General features: G+C 44.6%; 1 protein-coding gene and 1 long non-coding RNA gene across 2 annotated transcripts; one reads left to right on the plus strand and one right to left on the minus strand.

Annotated features, from left to right (window-relative positions):
• Positions 1 to 10,192: 10,192 nt before the first annotated feature.
• LOC149343871 (uncharacterized) lies at positions 10,193 to 11,387 on the minus strand. The gene has a single exon (XM_089547087.1). It carries the CDS (start codon positions 11,141 to 11,143, stop codon positions 10,193 to 10,195), a length of 951 nt encoding a protein of 316 aa, XP_089403213.1. The 5' UTR covers positions 11,144 to 11,387.
• A 2,600-nt stretch (positions 11,388 to 13,987) lies between these two features.
• On the plus strand, positions 13,988 to 24,277 carry LOC149343872 (uncharacterized). Its single transcript, XR_016283154.1, has 4 exons — positions 13,988 to 14,345; positions 15,607 to 15,714; positions 19,034 to 19,081; positions 24,151 to 24,277. It is a non-coding gene; the product is annotated as an uncharacterized LOC149343872 (long non-coding RNA).
• The last annotated feature ends 1,761 nt before the right edge of the window (positions 24,278 to 26,038 follow it).

Genomic DNA, 26,038 nt, shown 5'->3' on the forward strand with positions numbered 1-26,038 from the left:
AGTGCTTAACACGATAGGCCACGAATGCATGACAAGACTAATGGTAGTAAGCTGGAAAGTTGGGCGAGCTGAATCTTATTCATGATGATGCTCTCCGATTATAACGCCGCATAGAGGAACTATATGGGCGGGATTCGTATGGCTTGTGACAATTAGGCAAACAATTTTTCCCTTTGCGCGTGAAATGTTCACGAAGAATGCAATGCCTTGCACCATATGGTAAAGAGCATAAAATTGTTGTAGGGCTAATACAATATTTTTCGTTCAATACATCTCTGACAGGAAAAGTATAAAATTAGGCATATTTTTCAGCTGTTTCCAATGCTTTTCAGCTACAGAGAGCTTCATTTCATAAAAATAAACGCGCTTGAGGTAAAGGAAAGCAGAAAAGAAAGCAGGAAAGCAGAAATTCATTACACGGGCTCTGTTGAGAGCGCACCGCGCGCCATTTGAATAATCAGCGCAGCTCACAATGCGTGCAATTCCTGAAAAGCGCAACAGTGTGGCGCACATCGCTTTTTTTTTTTAGAGTGAATATAGCCCAAGGGTTCGAGAACTTCGATAGTGAATGCTTTAACTTGGATTTTTTTTTTATTTTCCAATGTCTAAATGGCGCCGCGAACGAGTTGAGCAGGAATACTTACCTTGATTGCCGTTGTTTGAAAGACGCTGCGGAGCACCTTATTTTGCGTAAGGAGCCGCGCTAACAACTCCTACACACCGCAACCGAGTCACTCAAATGTGAGCCTACGAAACTTCAGGCCTGCGAGCAAGAAGCCGCGTAGTACCAGATCACCTCTTGTTCCTGTGCTATTGAGTGAAATCGACAAACAGCGCTTCCTAAAGCGGTATGTAGTACGCTTCTGTAGTGTTTTGGCTATGAATCCCTTGTGTAACTAAGAGTAGCTTCGGTCGGTATAGTAGCAAATAATGCAAAAAAAATTATTCCACAAGGTCGCACGTCGCAGTTGGTGTCTAATCTTTTTCTTGTTTTCTTTTCTCCACTTCCGCATCACATGAAGTTAGAGGATGACGAGTCAAAGCTAAATAAATTATATAAATGCAATAGTGAAAATCGAAGCCCCTAATTATTTCTGGTAGTGTAAAGCTTAAGAAGTGTGAAAAAGGAAGGTAAAACTTCCAGCGTGATGCCATGCCAAGAATGTGCTTGAAAATGGACGTGACAATTAAACTTCGAAATTCTGAGTTGCTGATAGCTTTACGCTCAAGAGAGCTTAGGCAATTTAAAATACTTTATGAATGTTTTAGATCGCCAATGGTCAAAGCAAGCAAAGACGTTCAAGACCGCATTACAAATAGTAAAGACTTTAGGCAACACACAAAGCGTACAGAATACATAGGGAAAACAAGGTTGCCATCTTGATTCTAAGTAAATATCAGGGATATTTACAGCAAATTTAACTGGGTACCTTCAGCTAGCTTGAGGTGACTCAAAAAAAGTTGGTGCAGGAGAGACGAAGGTTTTGTACAGTAGCGTCAATGGCTGCACCAGGTGAAGCATGGCGCTGGTATCTGCGTCCTTGAAAAGATCTGAACAGATATCGAGCCTTTTTGCATTCGCCAGGAAATATCAAGGGTGTTTAAATATTTGGCGATGAGAATGTTTAAGAATAAGGAATTAGTTAAGCGGGTTGAGAAGGACAAAGGAACGGTTTGGGGAAGATTCGCTCTCATATCCATATCGAACATATTTGAGAATATATTTTATATATATACTCGACAATATGTATTGACAACATATCATATCCAATATATTCGTTAATTTGCGGAAGTTTCAGACCTCAAGGATATCCTGCTTGAGAGATGAATCGGCTAGAAGCCCACGGATAAGTGTATGGAGGAATGCTGATTACTGCTTAATACCATAGGTCGTGGATGTATGGCAAGACTACAAGGGCTCTAAACCATACTCTCGGTGGATATTGGATTAAAATGACCTTAGCCGTTTACCTAGTCGAAATTAAATATGCAAGCAGCAAACGGTGATAACGAATAGTATATAACGCAATCTACTCCCTCTTATCAAATGAATGGATCATGCAATGAGGGAATTGTCTGTTAAATGTAAGGGCGCTAAAATGGCGATGAAAGTCATACTACAGATTCTTTAGAATGTATTTCCAAGAAACAATGCGGCATGTTTGGTAATGATAAGCGCCTGCAGTTTACACGAACCTTGCAAGATTACCCCTCGGTACTGTATGGTAACCATGTGATTGGGTTCACACAAATTTGTTGGCTCAGTGCCTTCTCTACTGAGGCAGTTCAAAAATCTTGTTAAAGATTAGAAGCAGTCTGTGGTGCCTCAGGAGCGAGCCAAGCTAAATAACGGTGCGCCACTGATGCTCTCGCAGCGAAAAGTGCACGCCACGATATCGCGATCATCGCTTGTTTCATAGCTTCTCGTGCTTCGTCAGCTCAGTCTGCACTGGTTTTTGAAGCGTTCAGACGTGCCTAACGTCGACTCCTGCTCCTTCCACTTCGCCCGACCGTAATGAAGACGCCGCGGAAGCATCTCTTCTTGCTGGTTTAGAGCCCTTTCACTCTGGCGAGTCACAAAGGGCAGGCAAATAGGCAGCAGCTCGACGACACCGTTGTTCACGTTTGCAAGGGCAACCTGAGGGTCGCCTTCTCGATAGATTCTCGTTTGAAGCAAAAACTGTGAGGACTGACGTTGTTCGCGCGGTTTCGAGAGTTTCGTCGGGATTGCCCGCGTCCCCTGCACTAGCGCTCGTTCCTCTAAAATGCTATTTCCATGGTACTATAACTACCTGAGCGAATAGGAATATGTCGTGGCGGTGTTAATGAGCACCGCGGCCGTGGAAACATCATGATGACGGGAGAGGGCAAATACGGGCTGGTTGGTACATGTTTTACAAATTGGAAAAACAGCGCAATCAAAGATGAGACACAAGAGAACGACAAAACACCAGCTCTGACTAACAACCAAATGGTTTATTGCTACAAGTGAGGCAGCATATAAATGAAATGGCACGAGTAAAAACACAAAATAAGTATGAGAGAAAGATACCGCACAACCACACAACTTGACTAAAAAAAGGCACGTCACTGAATAAGATACGCAAGTTCCTTTGATAGTAGATTTATCGACGGGCTGCTGATACAGGTGTTACCGAGCTTTCTGACATGGCAAGCCTCCGAAATGAGCCTTGTGGTCTCATCTTTATAACGGGCGATGATAGTGGTCCGATTCAGGTGCGCTTCGCAATCTTCACACTCAGCACAGTGCACAGCAAGATGGTTTATGCGAGACTTGTTCTCTATATCTTTTGCATGGTCACGCAGTCTATCGTTGATGCATCGTCCCGTCTTAACGATGTAGAAACTGCCACAGGAGGTCGGGATCTTTTGAACGACACCAACACGACACTGAACAAACTTCTGCTTATGCTTCTTCTGAGAGCCTTTTTTTTGTTTCTATCCTCATTAACACGCTTGCACATTCCGCTAAGTTTATTCCTGGCTGAAAAAACGAGCCTAATGCCTCCTTTGCTCACTATATTCTTTAGATTGTGCGAAACTTTGTGCACATACGGGATGCACACTGCTCTTTTTCTTTCTGCCAGACCCGCATCGGTGCCCTTGATCTTTCGCAGACTACATTTTGCAAGCAGGGACTCAGCAACATTTGACACCATCTTCGTGGGGTATCCTGCAGCAGATAGCCTGTTCACCTGTGCGTAGAAACTGCCTTTTGTCTGATGCAGACATGATCTTTGCAGTGCGGCTCATAGGCATGCCTTGGCGATACCGCGCTTAACAATCTTCGAGTGAGCTGACCGGAAAGGGAGAAGGCTCTTCCTTCACTCGAAGATTGTTAAGCGCGGTATCGCCAAGGCATGCCTAAGAGCCGCACTGCAAAGATCATGTCTGCATCAGACAAAAGGCAGTTTCTACGCACAGGTGAACAGGCTATCTGCAGCAGAAAATGTGTCAAATGTTGCTGAGTCCCTGCTTGCAGAATGTAGTCTGCGAAAGATCAAGGGCACCGATGCGGGTCTGGCAGAAAGAAAAAGAGCAGTGTGCATCCCGTACGTGCACAAAGTTTCGCACAAACTAAAGAAGATAGTGAGCAAAGGAGGCATTAGGCTGGTTTTTTCAGCCAGGAATAAACTTAGCGGAATGTGCAAGCGTGTTAATGAGGATGGAAGCAAAAAAGGCTGCCAGAAGAAGCATGAGCGGAAGTTTGTTCAGTGTGGTGTTGGTGTCGTTTACAAGATCCCGACCTCCTGTGGCAGTTTCTACATTGGTGAGACGGGACGATGCATCAACGATAGACTGCGTGAACATGCAAAAGATATAGTGAACAAGTCTCGCAGAAACCATCTTGCTGTGCACTGTGCTGAATGTGAAGATTGCGAAGCGCACCTCAATCGGACCACTATCATCGCCCGTTATAAAGATGAGACCACAAGGCTCATTTCGGACGCTTACCATATCAAATAGCTAGGTAACACCTGTATCAGCAGCCCATCGATAAATCTACTATCAAAGGAACTTGCGTATCTTAATCAGTGAAGTGCCTTTTTTTAGTCAAGTTGTGTGGTTGTGCGGTATCGTTCTCTCATACTTATTTCGAGTTTTTACTCGTGCCATTTATTTTATATGCTGCCTCACCTGTAGCAATGAGCCATTTGGTTGTTAGTCAGCGCTGGTGTTTTGTCGTTCTCTAGTGTCTCGTCTTTGATTGCGCTGTTTTTCCAATTCGTAATAAATGATGACGGCAGCGCATCCCAGAACCGCTCTGCCAGTCTATATGCCGGCGTCAGAAAAAAGCGCTAACATTCTTCGTGCTCATACGACGTCCTGGGTTAGAGGAATGTAAAAAATGAATCATTTTTGAGAATCTTTGGCCAATACCGAGTTGCTGGCAGAAGTGATAACTGCAACTACGATACAAGCAATTTTTTTCCCATACTCCCTCCTGCTGCCCAGTGCGCATGTTGTCTGCTAGCACTGCTCCTGAATGCGTCGCGAGAATCGAGCATATTTTTTATTTTATTACGATACGGGGTTCAGAGTAACGGTGACGACATCCGCACCTTTATTACAGCGCTGGCTAGTTGCAAAGCGCCCTCAGCTGCAGCATATTTGTGGAATAGGCTGGGCTTGGTGAATAACAGAGCACACAAGGAGCAGTGCACTTCGTCGCCCGGCTCGCCCGCGAGCGGCGTCCCCTAAAACTTGGCTTGCTCGCTGATTGGATCAGCGGTGTGCGACTCGCAGCGGCAAGGCTGGAAAATCCAGCAGCGAGCAACTGGCCTGCGACAATCGCTTTTCGACCAATGCGGCCGTTTGCGACCGTCTCATTTCGACCAAAATGGCCGAGCGACCTCTGCGACTCGCAAGTGTGAGAGGGCCCTTGGCGGCACAGCAACGACTTCGGCGACCGTGCCAACGGGAGGAACAAGCTTCCTACGGGCTGAAGAAATGCAATAAGGGAGACGAAATTCGAACAGCGAAATCGCAAGTCGAATACTGTCACATATTTCATCCATCATGCTGTGTGATCAGAATTTTTTTTCTCAAGTACCTTATATTCAGGTCGCAAGTAGTGACTAATCTTAGTTAAGACTTGCTGTGTTATACGACTAGCGTGCTTCACCCGGATGCCATACTAAAAACGCAAACAGTAAACCTCATTCATTGAGAGTGTGTTTTAACAATTCTGACAGTTATTACGGGTGGGGCTCGGACAAAGCTGTTTTCCGGAATTCTTTGCATGGGTAGCATTGTACGCTGCAAACAGCGCTACGGATCCTGCTACTATCTTTATCTAGAAGAAGTAATTAGAGTGCTGGCTAAGCGAGGAATTTTCGCCCTGTTAAAAAAATTATCTACAAAGGTCGAGTGTAACATCCGTTTCTCTATATCACAAGACTTCCAAGATAACCTCTGGAATTCGCACTGGGAACGTCCAGGCTACTTTGAGGCTCCCAGCTGATTACGTGCGTCGGAAAGCGTAGAAGCGATAACGGCGATGGCGGAAGTCATGCGACCAGGTTGCAAAGGCGCCATGCTTTATACTCGACCACACGCCCCCTATTGTGTACTTATCTAGGACTCTCGATCACAACGTACCTTGTTCGGTACAAAGAGGGAGGATGTCAGGTGCTTTTGCGTCACCTCGCTATCTGTTTTGATGGACCTAAAAGTGGCCCTCTGTGTTGTTGCTCTTGCTAAACACTGTGTTCACCAGCCATTAGTGGCGTTCAAAAAATATCAGTGAATATGTAAGACAATCTTCTATGTGTAAAATTTCCTCCTCTTACACCCTAATATGTAAAGCTGCGGACAATTTTTCATCTCGAAAAATAAGGAAGCGCTAAGCTTCGCCAGATTCCTGGCTAACTTGAGAACTATAATAGAACTGCATGAGAAAGAATTGCAACACGATGTCTTTAAAAATCTTTCGCAGCTTCGCATATATTTTTGTGGATATTCCTGTATGTAGTATCATGGGAAGGGATCAAACCTATCAAACAACTATTAAACTTATTGCTCGCCGCCGTGGCTCATTGCCCTATTGAAAAAACTCTGCGTGAGCTTGCACGAGAACAGTGATTTTTGTACGATCACGTTCATTTTGCACACGAATGCGCAGAAATTGTGCGTTACCTGTACGCATTCTGTGCATCCTGTGTGTACATATGCGCGTACTGTGAGCTGAAAGACGTACACGCACACTCTTTGCGTGTAAAAAATCGTGGACTCTCGTGGACAACTCTCTGTGCGTGGACATCTGCGTGCTGAGAGGGGGCTTGCCGAAGCTGTGCGTGCTTATGTGCATACTGAACAAGCTCAGTGAGGCTGCGTGTGGCCATGTGTGCGTTTGCTTGCTTAGTAGCAACTTGTCGAGACTGTAAAGGCCCATTTAGGGTGAAAGCAAACAAAGTTCGAGCATTCAGTTAATGATTACTTCTCAATAATGAGCAATAAGCTCACGTTTTGCTGTTTTATAATTTTCGTCTTGGCGTAAGTACCCATTAATCATTTTCAACTTCAGCAAACAAATAAACAAAAAATTATCTTTTAGTGCAAAATGGTTCCCTTCGATACTGCAGGGACCTGTACATGACAACATGCACACTGAGCAAGAACTTGTCAACATTGCAAGTTCATTGTAAAATAATGTAAAAAACAAGCTTCTAATGACTCTTACAGCATCCTTCAGTTCTTCCTTTAACCAATTCTGAAAGTTACAGATATCTTATAGATGCATGATGAAAGCCATCCAGAGCATTTATGTTGTTGCCCGTCATGCAGACAGCCATATTTCGAAATCAGAAGCAACACAACCATTTGTTGCTTGCACTCGAAAGGAGTCAATCAATGGAATAACTCTGAAAGGGCAACAGTGTTTGTTAGGTGCAACAAACAAGCTTGGGGATATAATCAGGTTCAATCAAACATGACGTGCAGAAAGCGAATTGTGAGCTGTAACAGGAATGTTACGAGGCAATTTCTAAAACCATTTCCAAAGCAATTTCCAAAGTCATTAGCATAAATTTACATACACGTAAAAAGGCCGTGTAAGCCTACATGAAAAGACAGTTTTGAATTCACAGTTGGTGTCAAAAGTTCAGAAATTAGTGCCCTCTCTCAATTTCAGTGACAAATCACAGATCGATTAATTAATTCCCAGTATGGCTCCAGAACAAATCCAATGAATCTCAAATGTGCGAAGTATATATACCACACATGTTGCCTGATTAGCACCAGCATTGCATGATGCATGACGAAGTATCACACACTTCATTCTTCTTCAATCTGTTTTGAAATTTGCACTACCACAAAGACCATCTGGATGAACTATGATTCCATCATATTGCTGAGAGTCACATTTGAAGACCAAGAGCAACACAACAGTGTGCTGCAGATGAGTGGATATAATGCACTGGGACAACTGTGCACAGTAAGGAACGCTTGTAAGGCGTCAGGTATTTGCTTGGGGAATGTAATCAAGTTCAGCCATGTTTCATGTGTAGAAAGGAAGATAAGAGTTGTAGCAGAACTATGAAATCCAACATCCAATACTGAACTTCCCCAGGTGATCTACACACACATAAAAAGCACGAAAGGATAAGCTCAGCGGTACTGTTAAGTTTGATGCCCTTTGAGGTTTGACTTGCGCGTCTGCATGCAACCATCAGATACCATCTTGAAGTTACCAGAATGCCCAAAACAACTTTGTTGAACTGTTCTACTCTAAACTGAAATACTTTTCCTTAAAACATTTTTTTTTGCAACATGCTGTGTAGCTAATTATAAAATAAAGAAAAGAAGCTGATAAAATTTTATCATCTCAAGCGTACTGATAAGTACACAAATCTGAGTGCTTTCAAGAGAGGTGACGCACCCGGTATTCAGTGTCCAGAAGCATACATAATGCTGCAGAATCCTATAGCAAGAAAATTTCTTTTAGTTGACAGATGGCTATGTCTGGTCACAAAGTCAATACCAAGTAAGGCGCATATCCTAACCTGCAATTACATGAAGCTGCACGTGCTTCATAGGCTGTAACTCCGCCAATAACTGCTACATATTTCCCACCTCTAGCACGAGTGCGGAATCAATATACAGCATGGAAACAGCAGTTTTGTTGCTTTAGCTTCTTTACTATGCTGTTTAGGCAAGAGACGAGTTGAAATATTTGCATGGGCAGTTCTCGATTGAAGTAACGTAAAAAACATCCGCACTCCTTTCTGCTGAAGCGACTGGTGGACCACTTTTGCATGTCGCATCTCGTATGACTTGCTAAGGGTCCAGACTGACACACGCACTTCGTCAAACCTTCACAGAAAACACTCTTCGCTTTTGCTATAAGCTCCGGCCACAGGCAGTAAGTGTCCCGTCACCGTTCACATCGCAAAAGAAGGCAGCGCTCGCAGGCGGTCAGTTTGAGCTGACAGCGACAGGCGTTGCAGGCACACCGCCGACTAAGTTTCCAAGGAAGCCACACTGTAGAAGGGCGCCGTCTTGTAATCGAAACACACCACAGAAACAATGGCCACTGTCGCTGCTTATGAGCCAGGCATTTTTGCAACGAAGTTAGCAGAGCAATAGGCCGAAAGGTTCGACTCATCAAACGACGGCACCGCACTGCTGACCTCATTATCGTTGTCGACCAGACATCCATAACACATATGCCCCGACGGATCGCTTAATTGGGAGCTGCTACTACTCTTGGATGAGAGCGCGCCCACCGGCAGCACACACCGGTAATCCTTCTTCTTTTGCGATTCCAGCACAGTAACAGCGGCGCACAAGACCGCCCAGCAGCAGCACGAGAAAACAAGCGAAGCTCACGGCGGTGATCTCAGAAACCATGCAGCATGTCGGATAGGCTTTGGATTTGACGCGCTAGACCATGCCCACTCACGCACGCACGCACGCACGCATGTACCGACACGCATATTCATGCGTCCACGCGTCACAAATTTCTCAAGTTTTTAATGCTAATATGTGCACAAGAACTTAATTATTTTTGTAACGAAAGTTTCATTTGGTTTTAATCCTTTGCTATCGCACTGCCCAAAAGCCACGCCAAAAGCATAGAGCCCGAAAGAGACGACCTGGAGGAATGCCTGGAGGCGATGCCTTTCTAAATGGGCCGAAGGAAGCCGGAACTGGCCGAAGCGCTAGCCAACGAACGCAGCGTCTGGGCATAGCCTCCTCTATTTTTTTCATGCCCGCTCAATCGCGGGAAACGCCGTTGTTAGGCGCCGTTCGTGCTAGTACGCGAAGCTGCCGACGAGTGGCGCGCGCAGCCCAGGATGGAGCAGACGACGCGGCAGGAGTTGCACGCAGCGTAAAAGACGGCGCGCTGTGTATACTACTCTCCGTTTAGTAAGATTGATGTGCGGACACGATTGTTAAAGTGCTAAATTGTTTTTGTTAAGCCATGTGCACATGTACTTTAGTAAAAGCTGCTCATCAAGGAAAATATGAAATCGGCGGCCGGGCATACATATCGAACGTTGCTCCAGTACCGAGATGAATGCCTAAGTTTACAGCTATATCGACGGTAATTGTTACTGTGCCTCTTTGTACAAAACACGTATTCTTAGCATAGGTCGTATCTGACCCAATATATAAGCAGAAACATTAAGGAAGCATTTTTGTAAGCGATGAGTGAATGGAAAAAAATTTACTGTCGTATATAGAATAAAACATACATGCAAAAATGTTTGCACAACTTCAAAATCTTTCTAGATAGAGGCTTTGATGTCAGCGGTTTCACTACATCGTTCCTGTCCGTCACCGATAAGGCATAGCTCGCAAAAACAGGGCGGAAAAACTTTCCGCAGATGAGTTTCAGAAGCTGGCTGTGGTGGTCATTGGACGCAAGCTCACATTTCAGTGCTCCATGTTCTGCAAGAGCCTCAACTGCATTGTTGACTGCAGCTTGCAGGGGTTTTGATAAAAACCGTCTTTTGTTGAGCAACACCTCGACGTAGCTCTTGAGGGCGTACAGAACATACAAAAACTGCGTTGAAGGATAAAGGAGGCCTCCTCTGTCCTGAAGACGGATCAAACTGTCACTGGGCGCAGATGAGGCTGGTCGCGTGAGAAGAGCATTGCAGCTGCTGCAATCAATTTTTTCTTGAACGACGCGAGCCAAATAACCTCCTAACATCGCAAGTGCTGCAGTGTCTGGCGCTGGCAGCAACGTTTTCTGTGTCCTGAGAAGGTCTTCAAGGAGACTTTTCGCCTCCGGTGGAAAGTCGTCCGCGCGCTGGGTGACTGCAAGTTTCTGTGCACTGTTCAGTGCTCCAAGTGCTTGCCTTTCCGTTTCTATTACGTTGCTGTGTTGGGAAGCAGACACTAACCCAGTTTTTAAGGCCTTCTCTACGCCAGCGAGTACCGCTCTAGCATCTGTCTGATCATTGCTTCCTGCAGACCGCCTTAACCAGCCAAAAAACGCCTCTATGGGGTCCGAAGAAAACTTTCTGGTCAGAACAAACTTGAACCCCTCTTTAGCAATGAGGTACTTGACGCATTCAACGTTTGATTTTGTCGTCATCACAAGCGCTTGTGTTGTTGTTTTTCTTCGGCGCCTTGTGCAGGCCGTCTGCTTCTGTCGCCGGCCGGGCTTCATTCAGCTAATTCGAAATCTGTTTTTAGCGCCGCTTTATTCCGGGTTGCTGCGCATTTGAGTGCACAAGGATTAGGCGCGTTTTTGCTAACTTGTTCCGGCTCTGAGTGTGCTGGTTTCGTCGATGTTGATTGTGTGTCTTAGGAATGTTCGGTTAGAGGACTGCGCGCTTTCTTGCATAGTTGCGGACGTCGTTTTTGTGTTGCCGAATGTTTGCTTTTATATACTTTTGGTAATGGCTTAGGACGAGTTGGTCTTTGTGGAGTAGGCAAAGTCCACATTTATTCCGCGGCCGCCGAAGCACCTGCAGCCGGCCGCAACTACGCGCACGGGTGGGTGGGTGGGTGGGTGGGTGGGTGGGTGGGTGGGTGGGTGGGTGGGTGGATGGATGGATGGATGGATGGATGGATGGATGGATGGATGGATGGATGGATGGGTGGGTGGGTGGGTGGGTGGGTGGGTGGGTGGGTGGGTGGGTGGGTGGATGCATGGATGGATGGATGGATGGATGGATGGATGGATGGATGGATGGATGGATGGATGGATGGAGGGAGGGAGGGAGGGAGGGAGGGACGGACGGACGGACGGACGGACGGACGGACGGATGGATGGATGGATGAATAGGAGCGCCCCCTTTGAAACGGGATGGTGGCAATTGCCACCATGCTCAGCTTTTCTTTATTATTTTTTTTGTTTACTGTGTTGGCAATTCTCATTAAGATTCTCCATCACCTTTGCCTACGGTTTCCTACAATTCTAACCTTATGCCACATCTCTGCTTTTCAGCCACCAATCCTCCAATCGCTTTTTGCTGACTTCCACTGCAGATTTATTTACATGACCATTGTTATCTTTAAACCCTAGGGCCTCAGAAATATAGTGACTGTGCCTGCATCGACATCCGGATGGATACCATCACATTTGATTATGAGGTGTTCAATTGTTTCCACAGATCTACCACACACTGCACATGTGTCATCTTCTTCGTTAAATTTCTTTTTGTAGCTGCGCGTTCTAAGACACCCTGATCTAGCTTCAAAAAGTAGGGCACTGCCTCTTGAGTTATCATAGAAAAATTCTTTCCTGATCTGCCTTTTCCAGAATCGATATAGTTCTACACTATGTTTCTTTTCCATTGAATTCATCCAATTTTTAACTTCCGCGTTTTTAACCTGTCGTTTAATGCTCTTTCTTTCTCCGTCCTCATGACCGGCATACTTACTGGTTAGTTTTCTAGTTCTTTTCCGCCACTGTGAGTCAACGTTCTTTCTGTATAAATATTTAAATACCTTAGCTGCCCATCTGTTATCGTCCAATTTCCTCAGGCGTTTTTCATATATTATTTTACTCTTAGCTTCCCGCGCCTCGAACGATGCCCAGCCCATATCCCCTTACTGCCTCGTTTGTGGTTTTACCATGGGCACTGTGCTAATCTTCCAACAGCTCTCTGATTTACGTCTAATCTCGACTGAACTTCTGCCCTTAAGCACAGAACCGCATTGCCGAAAGTAAGTCCCGGCACCATTATTCCTTTCCAAATACCTCTTAGTACTTCATATTTGTTGTACCCCCATAATGCCCGATGTTTCATTATCCCGGAGTCTCTTCGTCCTTTTGCCCTAAGAGCCTGTTCATGCTTCTCCGTGTATATCTGCCCTTCGTTTAGCCATATCCCGAGGTATTTGTATTCGGCCACTTTGGGTATTTCGTGGCCTTGTATTTTAAGCACCTGATCAGTTGTATCGTTAAAAATCATCACACCTGATTTAGTTGCGCTAAACCTGAATCCTAGAGCATCTCCTTCGTCTCCACAGCAATTAACCAAAGTTTGTAAATCTTCCTGGCTATCTGCTAACAGTACAATATCGTCCGCATACATTAAACCCGGGAGTCGCTGCTCAACTACATTTCCGCCTAATCTGTACGACATATTATAACCCAGATTACTTTCTTCTAGCCTTCTTTCCATATTTATCACGTAAAGCATGAACAGCAGCGGTGATAGAGGACAACCTTGCCTTAATCTTTTGTGCACCCCCACAGTTGTGGTACTTTTTTTCCCTTCCCATGTAATTTCAACTTCATTATCTCGGTAGATTTCCTGTAGAAAATCAATTACCTCATCACCAATACCTAAATCTTTCAATATGCTCCACAGGAGTTCCCTGTTCACGTTATCGTATGCACCGCTTATGTCCAGAAAGGCTGAAAACAGAGGTCTATTTTCCGCCTTAGCTATTTCTATGCATTGGGTAAGCACGAACAGGCTATCATCTAACCGCCTACCCCTTCTGAACCAATTCTGAAGTTCTCCGAGTATCCTATTCCCTTCTACCCATGACTGCATTTTTAATTTCACCGCCTGCATTGCCAGCCTGTACATAACAGATGTTATCGTAATCGGACGGAAGGATTTTATGTTCATCTTATCTCCTTTCCCTTTATAAATCAAATTCATTTTACTCTGTCTCCAGCTGTGCGGAATTTGCTGATTTGTTATGACTGCCTCCAATGCTTTTATCAGCGCGCCCTTGCTTCTTGGGCCAAGTTCATTAATCAGCTTAATTGGAATTTCGTCTATCCCTGCGGATATGGTTTTAGGAATATTCGCTTCCGCCTTTTCCCAGTTAAGACTAGTCAGTTCTAAGCTGTTCTCTTTTGTGCTGTCCTGTGTTGCCGCCTCACTTGGGGAGATTACCCCATTGGCGTTGCTAAAAGACGCAGCTAAAAGACTCCATCCTGGGCTGGCAGCGCCGCCCCGCGGAGAAACACGGCGGAGTCAGACGGCGCTTCAGCAGCCTTTGACGAGGCACAGAAAAAATAGAGGAGGCTATGGTCTGGGGAGGGACAACATGGCGGTCAGCGTTGCTACGTTTGTCGTGGTTATAGTGAATACATTCTAGTTCACTATAGTCGTGGTCCTCCTTTGTGGTGTCGAGGGCGTGAACCATCGCTGGCATGAGCATTTGTCACTCTTCCGATATGTGATGTGCCGACAGTAGTGAAATTCGCTGGTGCGATGTACGAAAACGTGAAGGTGCTGAGTAAACCTGTGTTTATAGCGTGCGTCAGCGGGCTCGACGGATAGCGCGTCGTCCTTTGCGCGCCTTCACTGGAAACGCTATGCTGACGGCGGGGCTCATTTCCTCCATGGCGGAGCAGCTGGTGGGAGACCACTACCCGGGTGACATCTCGCATCTTGGGGGTAAGTTAATTTTCTTCGAACCTGTTCATTATTTAAAAGCCTTTGCGCACAACTGGCCACGTCAACACAGCTAGTACAGAGACGCGAAGACGCAGTGCCTATCGCGGCAGCACGCAGCGCTGAAAGGTTGTTTGCTGGCGGCACACGGGCATGAATGCGCGTGTAGTGTCAGTGGTCACACGGTCATGGTCAGTATGCCATGCAAATATGCACAGCTGATCCGATCGCGGGGTGCACGATATCGGCGCCGTACTGCCGCCGTACTGCCATTCATCTCTCGCCGAGAATGGAATATGTGCCCGCCAATAGATCTTCGGCCCGGGCTTTACATTCTCGCCGCATGTTACGCTGTAATTGAAGTAACAGCGCTCGAGCAGTTTAACTACGTAGACTGCGATTCAGCTGTATCCGTTAGGATTGAGCTTCCTCCTCTTTCACTTGTATTTCACTTGTACTTTTATAAATTGTGTATTTAAGGTACGAAGCTCCGTATGATCCAGCTGCGTTCGTACTTATAGCCGAGCCAGTGTAGTCGAGCCTTGAATAGCAGAACGGTGAGATAAAAACAAATTGCTCTGAAGTTTTTCGCCTCTATTTTGGCATTCGCTTTTTCATACTTTGGCTCGGAGCTGAAATGGTACAAACAACTGCAAAATGCACACAGGTGCCCTAGCTCCATTTGGCCTAAATCCCGAAGTTGCAGTGAAATTTAAGGGTAATTGAGCCTTTAATATGTACGAAGAATAAACTTGATTGTTGCATGATTATAACCAATGGCGCAAATAAATCTGACTTTGACTTAAATATGCTGAGGTACCTCTCCAATACCTTATTTGATGTTAAAGGAAAAAGTGTGGTTTTTCTGCAATTAACACTATTAATTCATCATACCTGTGAGAATGTGAAATCAGTGCTAATCATGCCAGATTTCAAATTGAGGGACGCATGCAGAATTTGAAGCAAACCAGCCTTCTACTGAAAATATCGTTCTCCTGTGGTCTGTTCTTTTGAATGGTGGTATGTATTGTAGAAACGATGCTGGATATCGATATGCAAGTGATGTCTCGTCTGAGGCTAGCTTGTGAATGACTGCCGTGGTTATGAATTTCTTGTTGCCTGGCCCACTTCGAAATGTGGTTAAACCAGTCGTGTTCCATTCTGCGACCGGCTCCTTTTTGTGCCTTGCATTTTGCCTTACATGCTTGATTCTAGTCCATTTTTTGCACTGTGCTGCTGTTAAATGTGTCTTTTTACCTTGCAGCAAGCTCCACATAGCTTTACCAGCAATGCCTCTTCCAAGCTCTCCAGTATAGCTGTGCCAGCCTTTCACTTGGTGCTAGGATGCCCAGCAAGCAAGCAGGCTTTTCAGGTAAGCACTGAAGACATCTTCCGACACAAGTAGCTTTTATTTTCCTAGTCCACTGCTACTTGTGTGACCCCTCGTTATGTTTATTTTGGCAAGTTAGGTTGCCTATTAAGGGCTCTCTTTTGTTTTTCACCTGCTGCTGTGGCCTACTGCATTGGTGTTCGGCTACTGAGCCCAAAGACGCGGGATTGAATTGTGGTGGCTTCGTTTCGACAAGGCGAAATGCATATTTGCTCGTGTGTTATGCAATGTCGGTGCATGTTAAAGAATCTTTGGTGGTCGAAATTTATGCACAGCCCTCCTCTATGAATGGAGCTATTGTTCAACTTTGAGGCATTAAAGGGACACTGATGGCAAGCTGAAGTTGACCTGTGATGATGAAGTTCCGCATTCTAACCACAAAGACGACACTTTTTCTGAAAGTGGAGCTTTATAAGCCAGAGAAAGCAAAACATACAATTGTCATCAGCACCGGCTGATTTCGGAAGTAAATTGCGATGCGCTGACTCCGTTTTTTTTTTGGCACAGATTCCAGAGGCTAGGCTGAACTGCCATTCACCTCAGAACGGTTATCATGGAGTCCTTTGTGTAGACTTCATGAGTTCAAATCGAGTGTCGGGAAAATTTTTAAATGTAATTTTTGCGCCAATCATTGTGTTGATGGCCTTTGCGCTGCTGTTAAAACCCGGGATAGCAGTATGGTATCCCATAAAACTAGGTTCAGGACTTGCAGGAAGTGGTTTATCACATTCTGCTAGCTTGTGCAAGAAACTACTTCAGGGATATGTGCAGGTGTCTTTAATGTGTTCCTGAGTGAGCACTAACTCGTTAGCGGGAAGGCAGCTTCTGATCTGGCACTACAGTGCCAGTGTCGTGAGTGTAAATCATAAGATGACCCATCAGTGTGTACGCCTGATTTCTGTGACACTTCAGTGGTGTGTAGAAGTGGTAAACAAATCTGTAAGGTATTTGATGCATATCTCCAAGGCAACGGCTGTATGAGTAGCGAAGCCATTAGTCAATCTTCAACGGAAAGAATTTTCTCTTTTAGATGACGTGCTTGTATATCAGTGACAGTTATTTGTTGTCCTGCCTTTCGCTGGTGTGGGTCATGTGTGGCACATCTTCATGCGAGCCTTCTTTTCCTTCACAAAAAATTCAATTGATAGTCCAACCTGTTGTCATCTCTTTTCCTGTGTTGCATCTTTTGGCTGGTTTTAAATCTGCAACTGAGCTCAGACCGTGATAATTACAGCCGGAAAACAGGGCTACTGAATGTGAGCTTGGCATACATGCGTACTGTATGTGTGAAAGTGCAGTTTACAATATTCAGAAATGCTCGATAGCCTTACAAGAATCTAAAATTTTGTTGGAATTCCTATTTGTTCTCTGTTCAAGTGTCGAGAGTTTTTCCACTTCATCGTGTGATTAGAGCCACTTTGGTACTTAAGCTGAAATCTTTTCTTTAGCCTGCATGTTTCTCACTTTTGGGACAGAAACGTGGAGGCTAATTAAAAGAGTTCAGCTTAAAAGAGTATAGACACCTAATCTTGGTGGCATGTTTTCTTCTATATAATGATGCGGAAGACACTACTATGCATGAATCACCATCTGGTATTCGCGTGAGACTGCTAAATAATTTATAATCAACTTTTTCTGCCATCCTGTTTCGGTGAACAATTTGACTATGGCTATGACATCAAAGAGAGGTTATAGGTCACGTGAGGCGTGGAAAAACCACTTATAATCGCTGCTTCATCATTTTAATTCGCTACAGCGCTGACGCCAGCATTCCTTAAGAGCCAGAAGTACCAATTGTATTGCAGTTTTTTATGCCTCACGTGACCAATAACCTCGCTTTGACGTCACAGCCATCATTCAGCTGTCGAAACCGAAACAAATACAGCAGGAGAAAGAAATTTGATTATAAATTATTTAGCGGTCATAGGAGGATGCCATGTGGTAATCCGTGTATAATACTTTATGCCTTATTACAAAGAAAAAAACACGTGCCAAACGATAAGGACAGCAAAGTGAGCTATGGAAAGAAAAATGATAAGTCTAACATTAAGAGACCAAAAGGGGGCGGAGTGGGTGAGGGAACAAACACGGGTTAATGACATGCTACTTGAAATTAAGAGGAAGAAATGGGCCTGGGCGGGGCTTGTAATGGGAAGACAACATAACCGCTGGTCCTTAAGGGTAATGGAGTGGATTCCAAAAGAATGCAAGCATAGCAGGGGGCGGCAGAAAGTTAGATGGGCGGATGAAATTAAGAAGTTTGCGGGGATATGGTGGCCACACCTAGCAAAGGATAGGGTTAATGTGGAGACATGGGTGAGTCCTTTGCCCTGCAGTGGGCCTAGTCAGGCTGATGATGATGGTATGTGTCGCACCTGCTGCTTCGTGCTATCAGCTGGCCCATGCTTGGCCGACCAGACTAGCCAAATTTGTGATGTGGGTTTTCTATTGCACCTGCATTTGTGTACACAGAGGACTTGAATGGTAGCAGGCGATCCTGTGCATGTGTTCACGCCACAGCACACATGACCCACACTGAAAGCTTCTCTGCCTTTAGTAAGACAGCTGCATCAGTCTGGGGCATAACGTATCCCAGTGCTAGAGTATGAGTAAATTGCTCTCGAATATTAATCTGGTATCAGGTAGCATAGCGCAAAAGAAGGCTAGCGCGGCTGCCTAATATTCTCTTGGGCAGCTGTATTGGATTTTCAGTGCCTGTTAGTGTAATCCGTGAAAGTTCACTGTAAACCATTCGTTTCGATGTAAATTAGGAAGTCCTTAGAGCCCTGTACTTTTTAATGATAATAACTAGGTAATGCAGTAATTCAATTGTACCTGTTCTCTTTCAACACAGTAAAGTGCTGCTGGGTCGAGTTCACAGTTTTACTTTGTAGGTGTGCTCTGGCTGTCATCATCATCAGCAGCAGCAGCAGCAGCAGCAGCAGCCTGACTACACCCACTGGAGGGCAAAGGCCTCTCCCATGTCTCTCCAATTAACCCTGTCCTTTGCCACTTGTGGCCACTGTATCCCCACAAACTTCTTAATCTCATCCACCCACCATTTTTTCCTGTGTGTGTGTCTTTTTCGCCATTCTGAAATTCAATCATACAAATGGATTGATGCACGTAGTGTCAGGTGCGTAATGTGATACCACCAGCTCACCCCAAGCTGTGCTCAGATTTGCCTCAGTGCTGCAAGAGCAATAAGGCAGGCTTGAGGCTGAGTGGTGCAAAAACATGATTTTTCAAGAATGTCTTTGTGGAAATTGCAATTAATCATGTGAGTTTGCTTTCATTTTAGGAGCTGCACACAAGCTGTGCGCCTTTCCATGCTGATCATGCTGGCCAGGTACGCTTATGGTTACATTACTAGGTTGTTTTCATAATGGCAGTTGTGGATTTCTGTGTGGTTTTAAAACAAATTGTATAAGTATTTGGCCTGCCACAAAAGTATAGTGGTGCATTCAAGGCCAGTGTTACAAAGGGATGTTTTGATTGCTGCAAGAACTTGAAGGCCCCTGTGTGGTCACTGTGGAAGGCCCCCTCCCTACTTAGGAATTGCTATTTGGGTTACTCAGTCATTTGGCAGAGGAATAGTGTATAGAGATAAGGGATGGAAGAATGCTTCCAACTAAAGAAAAAAATCCAGCAAGCAGTCATAGAAGCAGAAGTACAAAAATGGCAAGGCTTTCTCTAATTTACATCGAATCTTTTTCACTTAGACTTCTTATTGCATAGAACGGCTGATGCTTGGCTTACACACATATTTTCTTTAGGTACGCAGTAGCTCTCACATTCTTGTATGATATGGTCACGGTGCCAAAAAATGATGGTGGTGTTAGAAAACTCGGAATATAGAGGAATGTCTTACAATCAGCAGCGAGACGTGAGGCCAGTGTTCCTCGAACTAAGTTCGTGCACTTTTCATGTCTGGCTGATGCAGCAGCTGTTCTGGTTATACAACTTCATGTAAAAGTTAGATACAGAGCACCAATAGCACTGTCTATACAAGTTGCAGCGTGCTCGACATTGCACTCATTTCGCTTGCATGCTCCCATCTTTCATTTGTTAAAAAGTGGCCAAAAGTGCTCAATAAGCTGAGTAGGCATCAGAAAGGCACTTCGACCTCGTATATAGCAGTAGAGTTCTTACAGAATAATATAACTTGTGTAAGTATGGAATGACCACAATTGAAAGGCCACATTTCTTTTCAACTAAAGTGGCTGTTTGGACTTGTTGGTCAGTGATCATGGTTAAAGAATGCAGTGTGAAAAAACAAGGACAAATGAAAAAGTGGACAGGACTGGTGTGTGTCCATTTCTTCGTTTGTTTTTGTCTTTTCACACTGCATTCTTTAACCGTGATCACATTTCTTTGTCCTTTACATTTTTTTTACAAAGCTCGTGCTTGCAAATGTTAGAACATACGAAAAAAAAATGAAGCCTGGCTGATAACCGCCAGAAATTTTGACCTGCCAAATATACTCACGAATGCAACAGTGAGACAGGCGGGCGAAAAACAGCAGTACAACTTTTTTAGATTTTTGACAGTAGTGGTGCTTGTACTGCAGCTACTGCTAGGATAACATGTCTTGCCTCTGTAGCTCTGTTGCCTTCGTGCATATATTTTGTAAATGAAAGGTTTTTGTGACTTGTAGCCGGCCTTCAAGGTGCTGGTGTTTTGGCATCTGTTTTAACCTCTGTATGCAAAAGCCTTGCCAAAAATAGCTATCAGGAAATGCGTCCATTGGAAGAAAAGTGACACAGGATTGCGATCATTTCGTACATACACCAGTTATCTCATTCTTTGAAGAATGCTGGAGCCAGGTGCAAGGTTCTGAGGGCCTTTTGGCCCCTAATAAGCTTGAGCACCTTTGCCCACTCATTGATTAATGGAAGACAGGCATTAGTAAGTGAAAAAAGCCCTATGTCAAGCACAGCTTAACAAATGTAAACTGTGCTCGGTTGTGTTTTTTCTCATTTCTTTGCTACATGATTGAAGATAAAGGTGCTATCAAAGTAAATGAAAGTAAATGGAAGGCAGTATTAGTGAAAATTTTTGATTTCATAGCCTAATTTAGATTGTCCAAATTATATAGTGCACCAATAAATTTCGCACATTACGGTTTGAAGGCAGGTGTACTTTGTCCAGGCCGGCTGTTGCATCAACCCAATATTAAGGGAGTAGAACTTGCATACCTAGCTGCCTCATCTCCACAATCTTGTGGGTCATTGTAACTTGTCCATCTGGACTGGGGAATGTTTCCAATGCTGCCTTTGTTTTTCGGCACCATGTCTAGCAGATGCAAGGAACTGCCAAGCTCCCGACCGCTCAGCTAAAAACAGTGTCATGCGCAATGCAAGCATCAACCTTCCTACATGATTACAATTGCAATTACGATTGCAATGAGGTTTCTGGCAGTAAATTCAGTTGTGAGTCATTGCTCATGCTGTGTACTTTCTTTGCCCCTCATCTCTGGGTCCTATTCCTTCTTGATAGTCTTCCTGGTCTGAGCTTCTGTGATAGCCTGTTGACATACACGAGAGATGGCATCTATGAATTTAGAGTGTTATTGGCTCTGACTGAAAAACATGCACTTTCCAGGACTACTACCTGCAGATGTGCCATATCTGTTTTCATAGCCACTGTTGTGCTGTAGTTTTGCTATCCACTTCCCTATTTTGTAATGGAAGATTTCTAGGCTGTAGCAGGCCAGACACATATAACTGTAATGCATAGAGTGCTGTATACATTAGTTAAAATTCATCGTCATCAGCCTGACTACACCCACTGCAGGGCAAAGGCCTCTCCCATGTCTCTCCAATTAACTATGTCCTCTGCCAATTGCGTATCCCCGCAAACTTCTTAATCTCATCCGCCCACCTAATTTTCTGCCGCCCCCTGCTACATTTACCTTCTCATGGAATCCACTCTGTTACCCTCAAGGACCAGCGGTTGTCTTGCCTTCGCCTTACATTCCCTGCCCGAGCCCATTTCTTCCTCTTGATTTCAAATAGGATTTCATTAACCCGCGTTTTTTCCCTCACCCACTCCGCCCGCTTCCGGTCTCTTAACGTTACACCTATCATTTTTCTTTCCATAGCTCACTGCGTTGTCCTTGAATTAAGCTGAACCCTCATTGTTAGCCTCCACATTTCTGCCCCATAGGTGAGTACCAGTAAGATACAGCTGTGTTAGACTTTTCTCTTGGGGGATATTGGCAAACTGGCTTTCACGATCTGAGAGAACCTGCCATATGCGCTCCACCCCGTTCTTATTTTTCTAGTTATTTCCCTCTCATGATCTGGATCAGTGGTCACTACCTGCCCTAAGTATACATATTCTCTTACTACTTCTAGCACCTCGCTACCAATTATGAACTGCTGTTCCCTTGCTAGACTGTTGAGCATTACTTTGGTTTTCTGCATGTTCATTTCTAGCCCCACAATTCTGCTCTGCCTGTCTAACTCATTCATCATGCTTTGCAGTTCATATCCTGAGTGGCTTAGCCAGGCAATGCCATCAGGGAATCTCAAATTACTTAGGTATTCTCCAGTAACTCTTCTCCCCAACTGTTCCCATTTCAGGCCCCGGAACACCTCGTGTAAACAGGCGCTGAATAGCATTGGTGAAATCGTGTCTCCCTGCCTGACACCTTGCCTTATTGGAATTTTATTGCTGACCTTATGGAGAACTATGGTAGCTGTGCAGTCGTTATAAATATCTTCCAATATTTTCACATAACACTCTTCTACACCCTGATTCCACAATGCCTGCATGACAGCTGTGGTTCCACCGAGTCAGTTGCTGTCTGGTAGTCAATGAAGGCTATATATTGGGGTTGGTTGTATTCTGCCCATTTCTCTATCACCTGATTGATTGCATGAATGTGGTCTCTTGTTGAGTATCCTTTATGAAAGCCTGCCTGATCATTTGATTGATTGAATTCGAAGGTTGTCTTGAGTCTATTAGTGATTACCTTAGTAAATACCTTGTAGACCATGGATAGTAAGCTGATCGGTCTGTAAATCTTCAAGTCCTTGACATCTTCTTGCTTATGAATTAAAATAATGTTCGCATTCTTTCAAGCTTCTGATACGCTCGTGGTCACGAGGCAAGCGTATGCAGGGTGGCTAGTTTCTCTAGCATAATCTCTCCTCCATCCTTCAACAAATCTGCTGTTACCTGATCCTCACCAGCTGCTTTACCCCTTTGCATTGCTCCTGAGGCTTTCTTTACTTCCTCCCTCGTTACTGGCGGGATGTCCCATTGCTGTGCTCTACTGCCTCTCTCTGTAACGTTCTGATTACATTCACTACTGTAGAGATTTGTGTAGAACTCTTCGGCTACTTTAACTATCTTATCCATATTGCTTATGACATTGCCCTCTTTGTCTTTTAGCGCATACATCTGGTTTTTACCAGTGATTAGTTTTCTCTTCACTGATTTTAGGCTACCTCCATGCTTTAGAGCATGCTAGGTTTTCTCCATGTTAAACTTTCTTATGTTGGCTACCTTGCACTTATAAATAACTTCGATAGCTCTCCTAGTCTTATTCTATCTCTGAAGTTAGACGTCCTCATGCTTTGGCGTTTCTTCATCAGATCTTTCGTCTCCTGAGATAGCTTGCAGGTATCCTCTCGAATGATCTGACCACCTACTTCTGCAGCACGCTGCAATGAATTTAAGTATGTATTTAAAGATATCAGGGTGGGAGATTGAGCTTTGAGATTTGCACTTCAACTCGGGAGTTATGCCGCTGCTACACAGAATACTTGATCGCCGTAGAGATATTTCATCATCTCGCACCAAACTGCTGTGGCGCCACTGTCACAGTTGATAATTTTTCTGGGAAGCTGTTGTAGCACTCACGCAGTTTTGAAAAGGTGGTATTTATTGTTTTTGTGCTATTGGCAACAGTGATAATACGCTTGCTGCAGTGTTTTGTGGCCAGCCTTCTTTTTTTTCAGTGAAATAAGTTGTACATTTCATGTTGAGTATTCTTTCAGCGATTAAATTGCTTTGATTTTATTCCTTACCGTAAGTTGCGAGTGCTCCATGTCTGAGTGCAAATTTCTAACACTGAAAAGCCTTCAAAATCTTGATAGATGTCCACACTGTTCTAGGGACTCTGTGGCTATTGGAAATGCCCATTTAGCTGCATTCAAGTGCCACTGAGCTGATAGCCATTTGAAAGCCTTCAAAATGCCTGTGTGACATGGTTATTAGATTTTGTGCAGGTTTGATGCTGAGCAGCCTGCGTGCTTGAGTCGGGTTTTCCAATGTCTGTATTTCAAACCTGATACTTTTCGAAATCATCATTAGTTCATTAATGGAAGAACTACTTGTGCCCTTTTCTGGAATTTCCAGAAAACAAATTAACTGAATTTTTTTGCATATACTGCTACCTTTTTGCAGGTGCTGCATAGTGAGAACCTGGATCAAGACGCCAACCTGCTGGACTTGGAGAAGCTGAAGAAATTGTTTAGCCACTGTGTGGCACCCGTCATGAGGGATGTGGCATTAATAAAGCCAGTTAAGGTGACCTTATCTATGTCCTTTTGCAAGCATGCTACACACATGAGAGCCATCCCACGAAGCACCATTGCTGCAAAGCTTGTTATCTCACAACATGCATGCTGAATGAGGCAGTGACAGACAGATGAGGAGGCCTTAAGGTAGGGCATTGGCATAATGTGTTGAGCAGTGATGTAGGAGCCTTGCAGCCATGCAAGGTATTATCAGTATCATGATGGTAACTCCATTTGACACTGTCTAGTGCTCTGTGAGCCAGACAAGGCTCTTGAACATTCTGGGACTCACCCTTGGCTCTCGGACATTCTGGAAGCCCCACCCGGCTTGCGCATATCACGCAAGGATGTCTCCTGCTGTACGAGCCTTACGCGGCTTGCGCACGTTATGTGACAGATGTCTCGCATTTGCGAGCTTGCTCGGCTTGCGCAAATTGTGTGAAATATGTCTCGCGTTCTGCGACCTCGCTCAATCGTCACAATGTGCGTGGCAATAAACACGCAAAGATAGGCACGCAGAATCCACGTTCAATATTTTCAATAGGGTGGTTACGGCGCTCGGCTGCTGACCCGAAAGACACGGGTTCGATCCCGGCCGAGGCGGCTGAATTTCGATGAAGGCGAAATTCTAGAGGCCCGTGCACTGTGCGATGTCAGTACACGTTAATGAACCCCAGGTGGCCGAAATTTCCGGAGCCCTTCACTACGGCGTCCCTCATAACCTGAGTTGCTTTCGGACGTTAAACCCCAATAAACCAAACCAAATCATTAAACTTATGAAACCTATCAATAACGACTTGACATCTAGAATGGAATCGTCTTGGATTTATGGCATTGCAACATTATATGCAACTTTTCAAGCGAACTGGCAAGAGCATCGGCGTTGACGAAACCATCAGCAGACGGTCAGAAAAAGGACGTTTTGATTTAATTTTTTTTTCTGCTGCATACACAATCTGAGTGAATGAATTGTTTTACCAAGTGCTGTCCCGTTAGGTGCATTTTTTAGCTTCCAGGGTAATACGAGATGTCTTGAGTAAATTCTCTACTAAAATATTAAATCTAAATTTTCAGAAGAATTGAGTCTGCTGCTTGTCAGTGTAATCCCCCTTAACACCCATATGCTAAGTTCGTTTCCCCTCATGTTGCTGCTCTTAAAACATCATACTTCTTAGGGGCTGAGGAACCCTGTTAGCACTTCTTTGACTGCATTATCATCAGTTACTTGCTGCCCTGGGAGAAATTTCTTAGTGCTACGAAACAAAGTAACCACTCGAACCAGGCCTGAACTCCAGTTTGAATGATTAAGCTCCATATGAAACCGTGTTTTGAGATCGCAGCTTGTTGTTTTCGGGACGTATGAGTTGGCGCATGGACGTGAACACGTTTGCTGCAGCGCATTTCGCCACCGCCATCCCAAGAGGCGGGAAATATGTAATTGAAGGGCTGTCTGTTTCTCATAATCGGAAGATTCTGGCGGACGGTTGGCACTGGGTTAAAGGGTACAGCTTGGCGAGGTCCAAAACTTTATTAGGTGGAAAGTTATCAGTCCGGTTAACATCCCGTGTTCGGCGTCATTATGTCCCATATTGTGTTTCAAAGCACTAAGTGCTTTTGAACTCAAGTGAACATCGTCCGCAAACCACGATGAAGCCCACTCCGAATTCTGAGCCGAAATTCTCCATCAGATTATTCTCATAAACATAGCATCAGACTATCAGTTACAGCAAGCAATCTCAAAGCTGTTTCCGTTCAGTTCTTGGGTACCTTGGGAA

The sequence above is a fragment of the Amblyomma mixtum genome, chromosome 5, assembly GCF_055824585.1.
Source record: "Amblyomma mixtum isolate Tamu chromosome 5, ASM5582458v1, whole genome shotgun sequence".
Lineage (NCBI taxonomy): Eukaryota > Metazoa > Arthropoda > Arachnida > Ixodida > Ixodidae > Amblyomma > Amblyomma mixtum.

What these genes read in the sequence shown, in the direction of transcription:
- LOC149343871 (XM_089547087.1), bottom strand. Translation starts at nt 11,143, where the DNA reads ATGAAGCCCGGCCGGCGACAGAAGCAGACGGCCTGCACAAGGCGCCGA.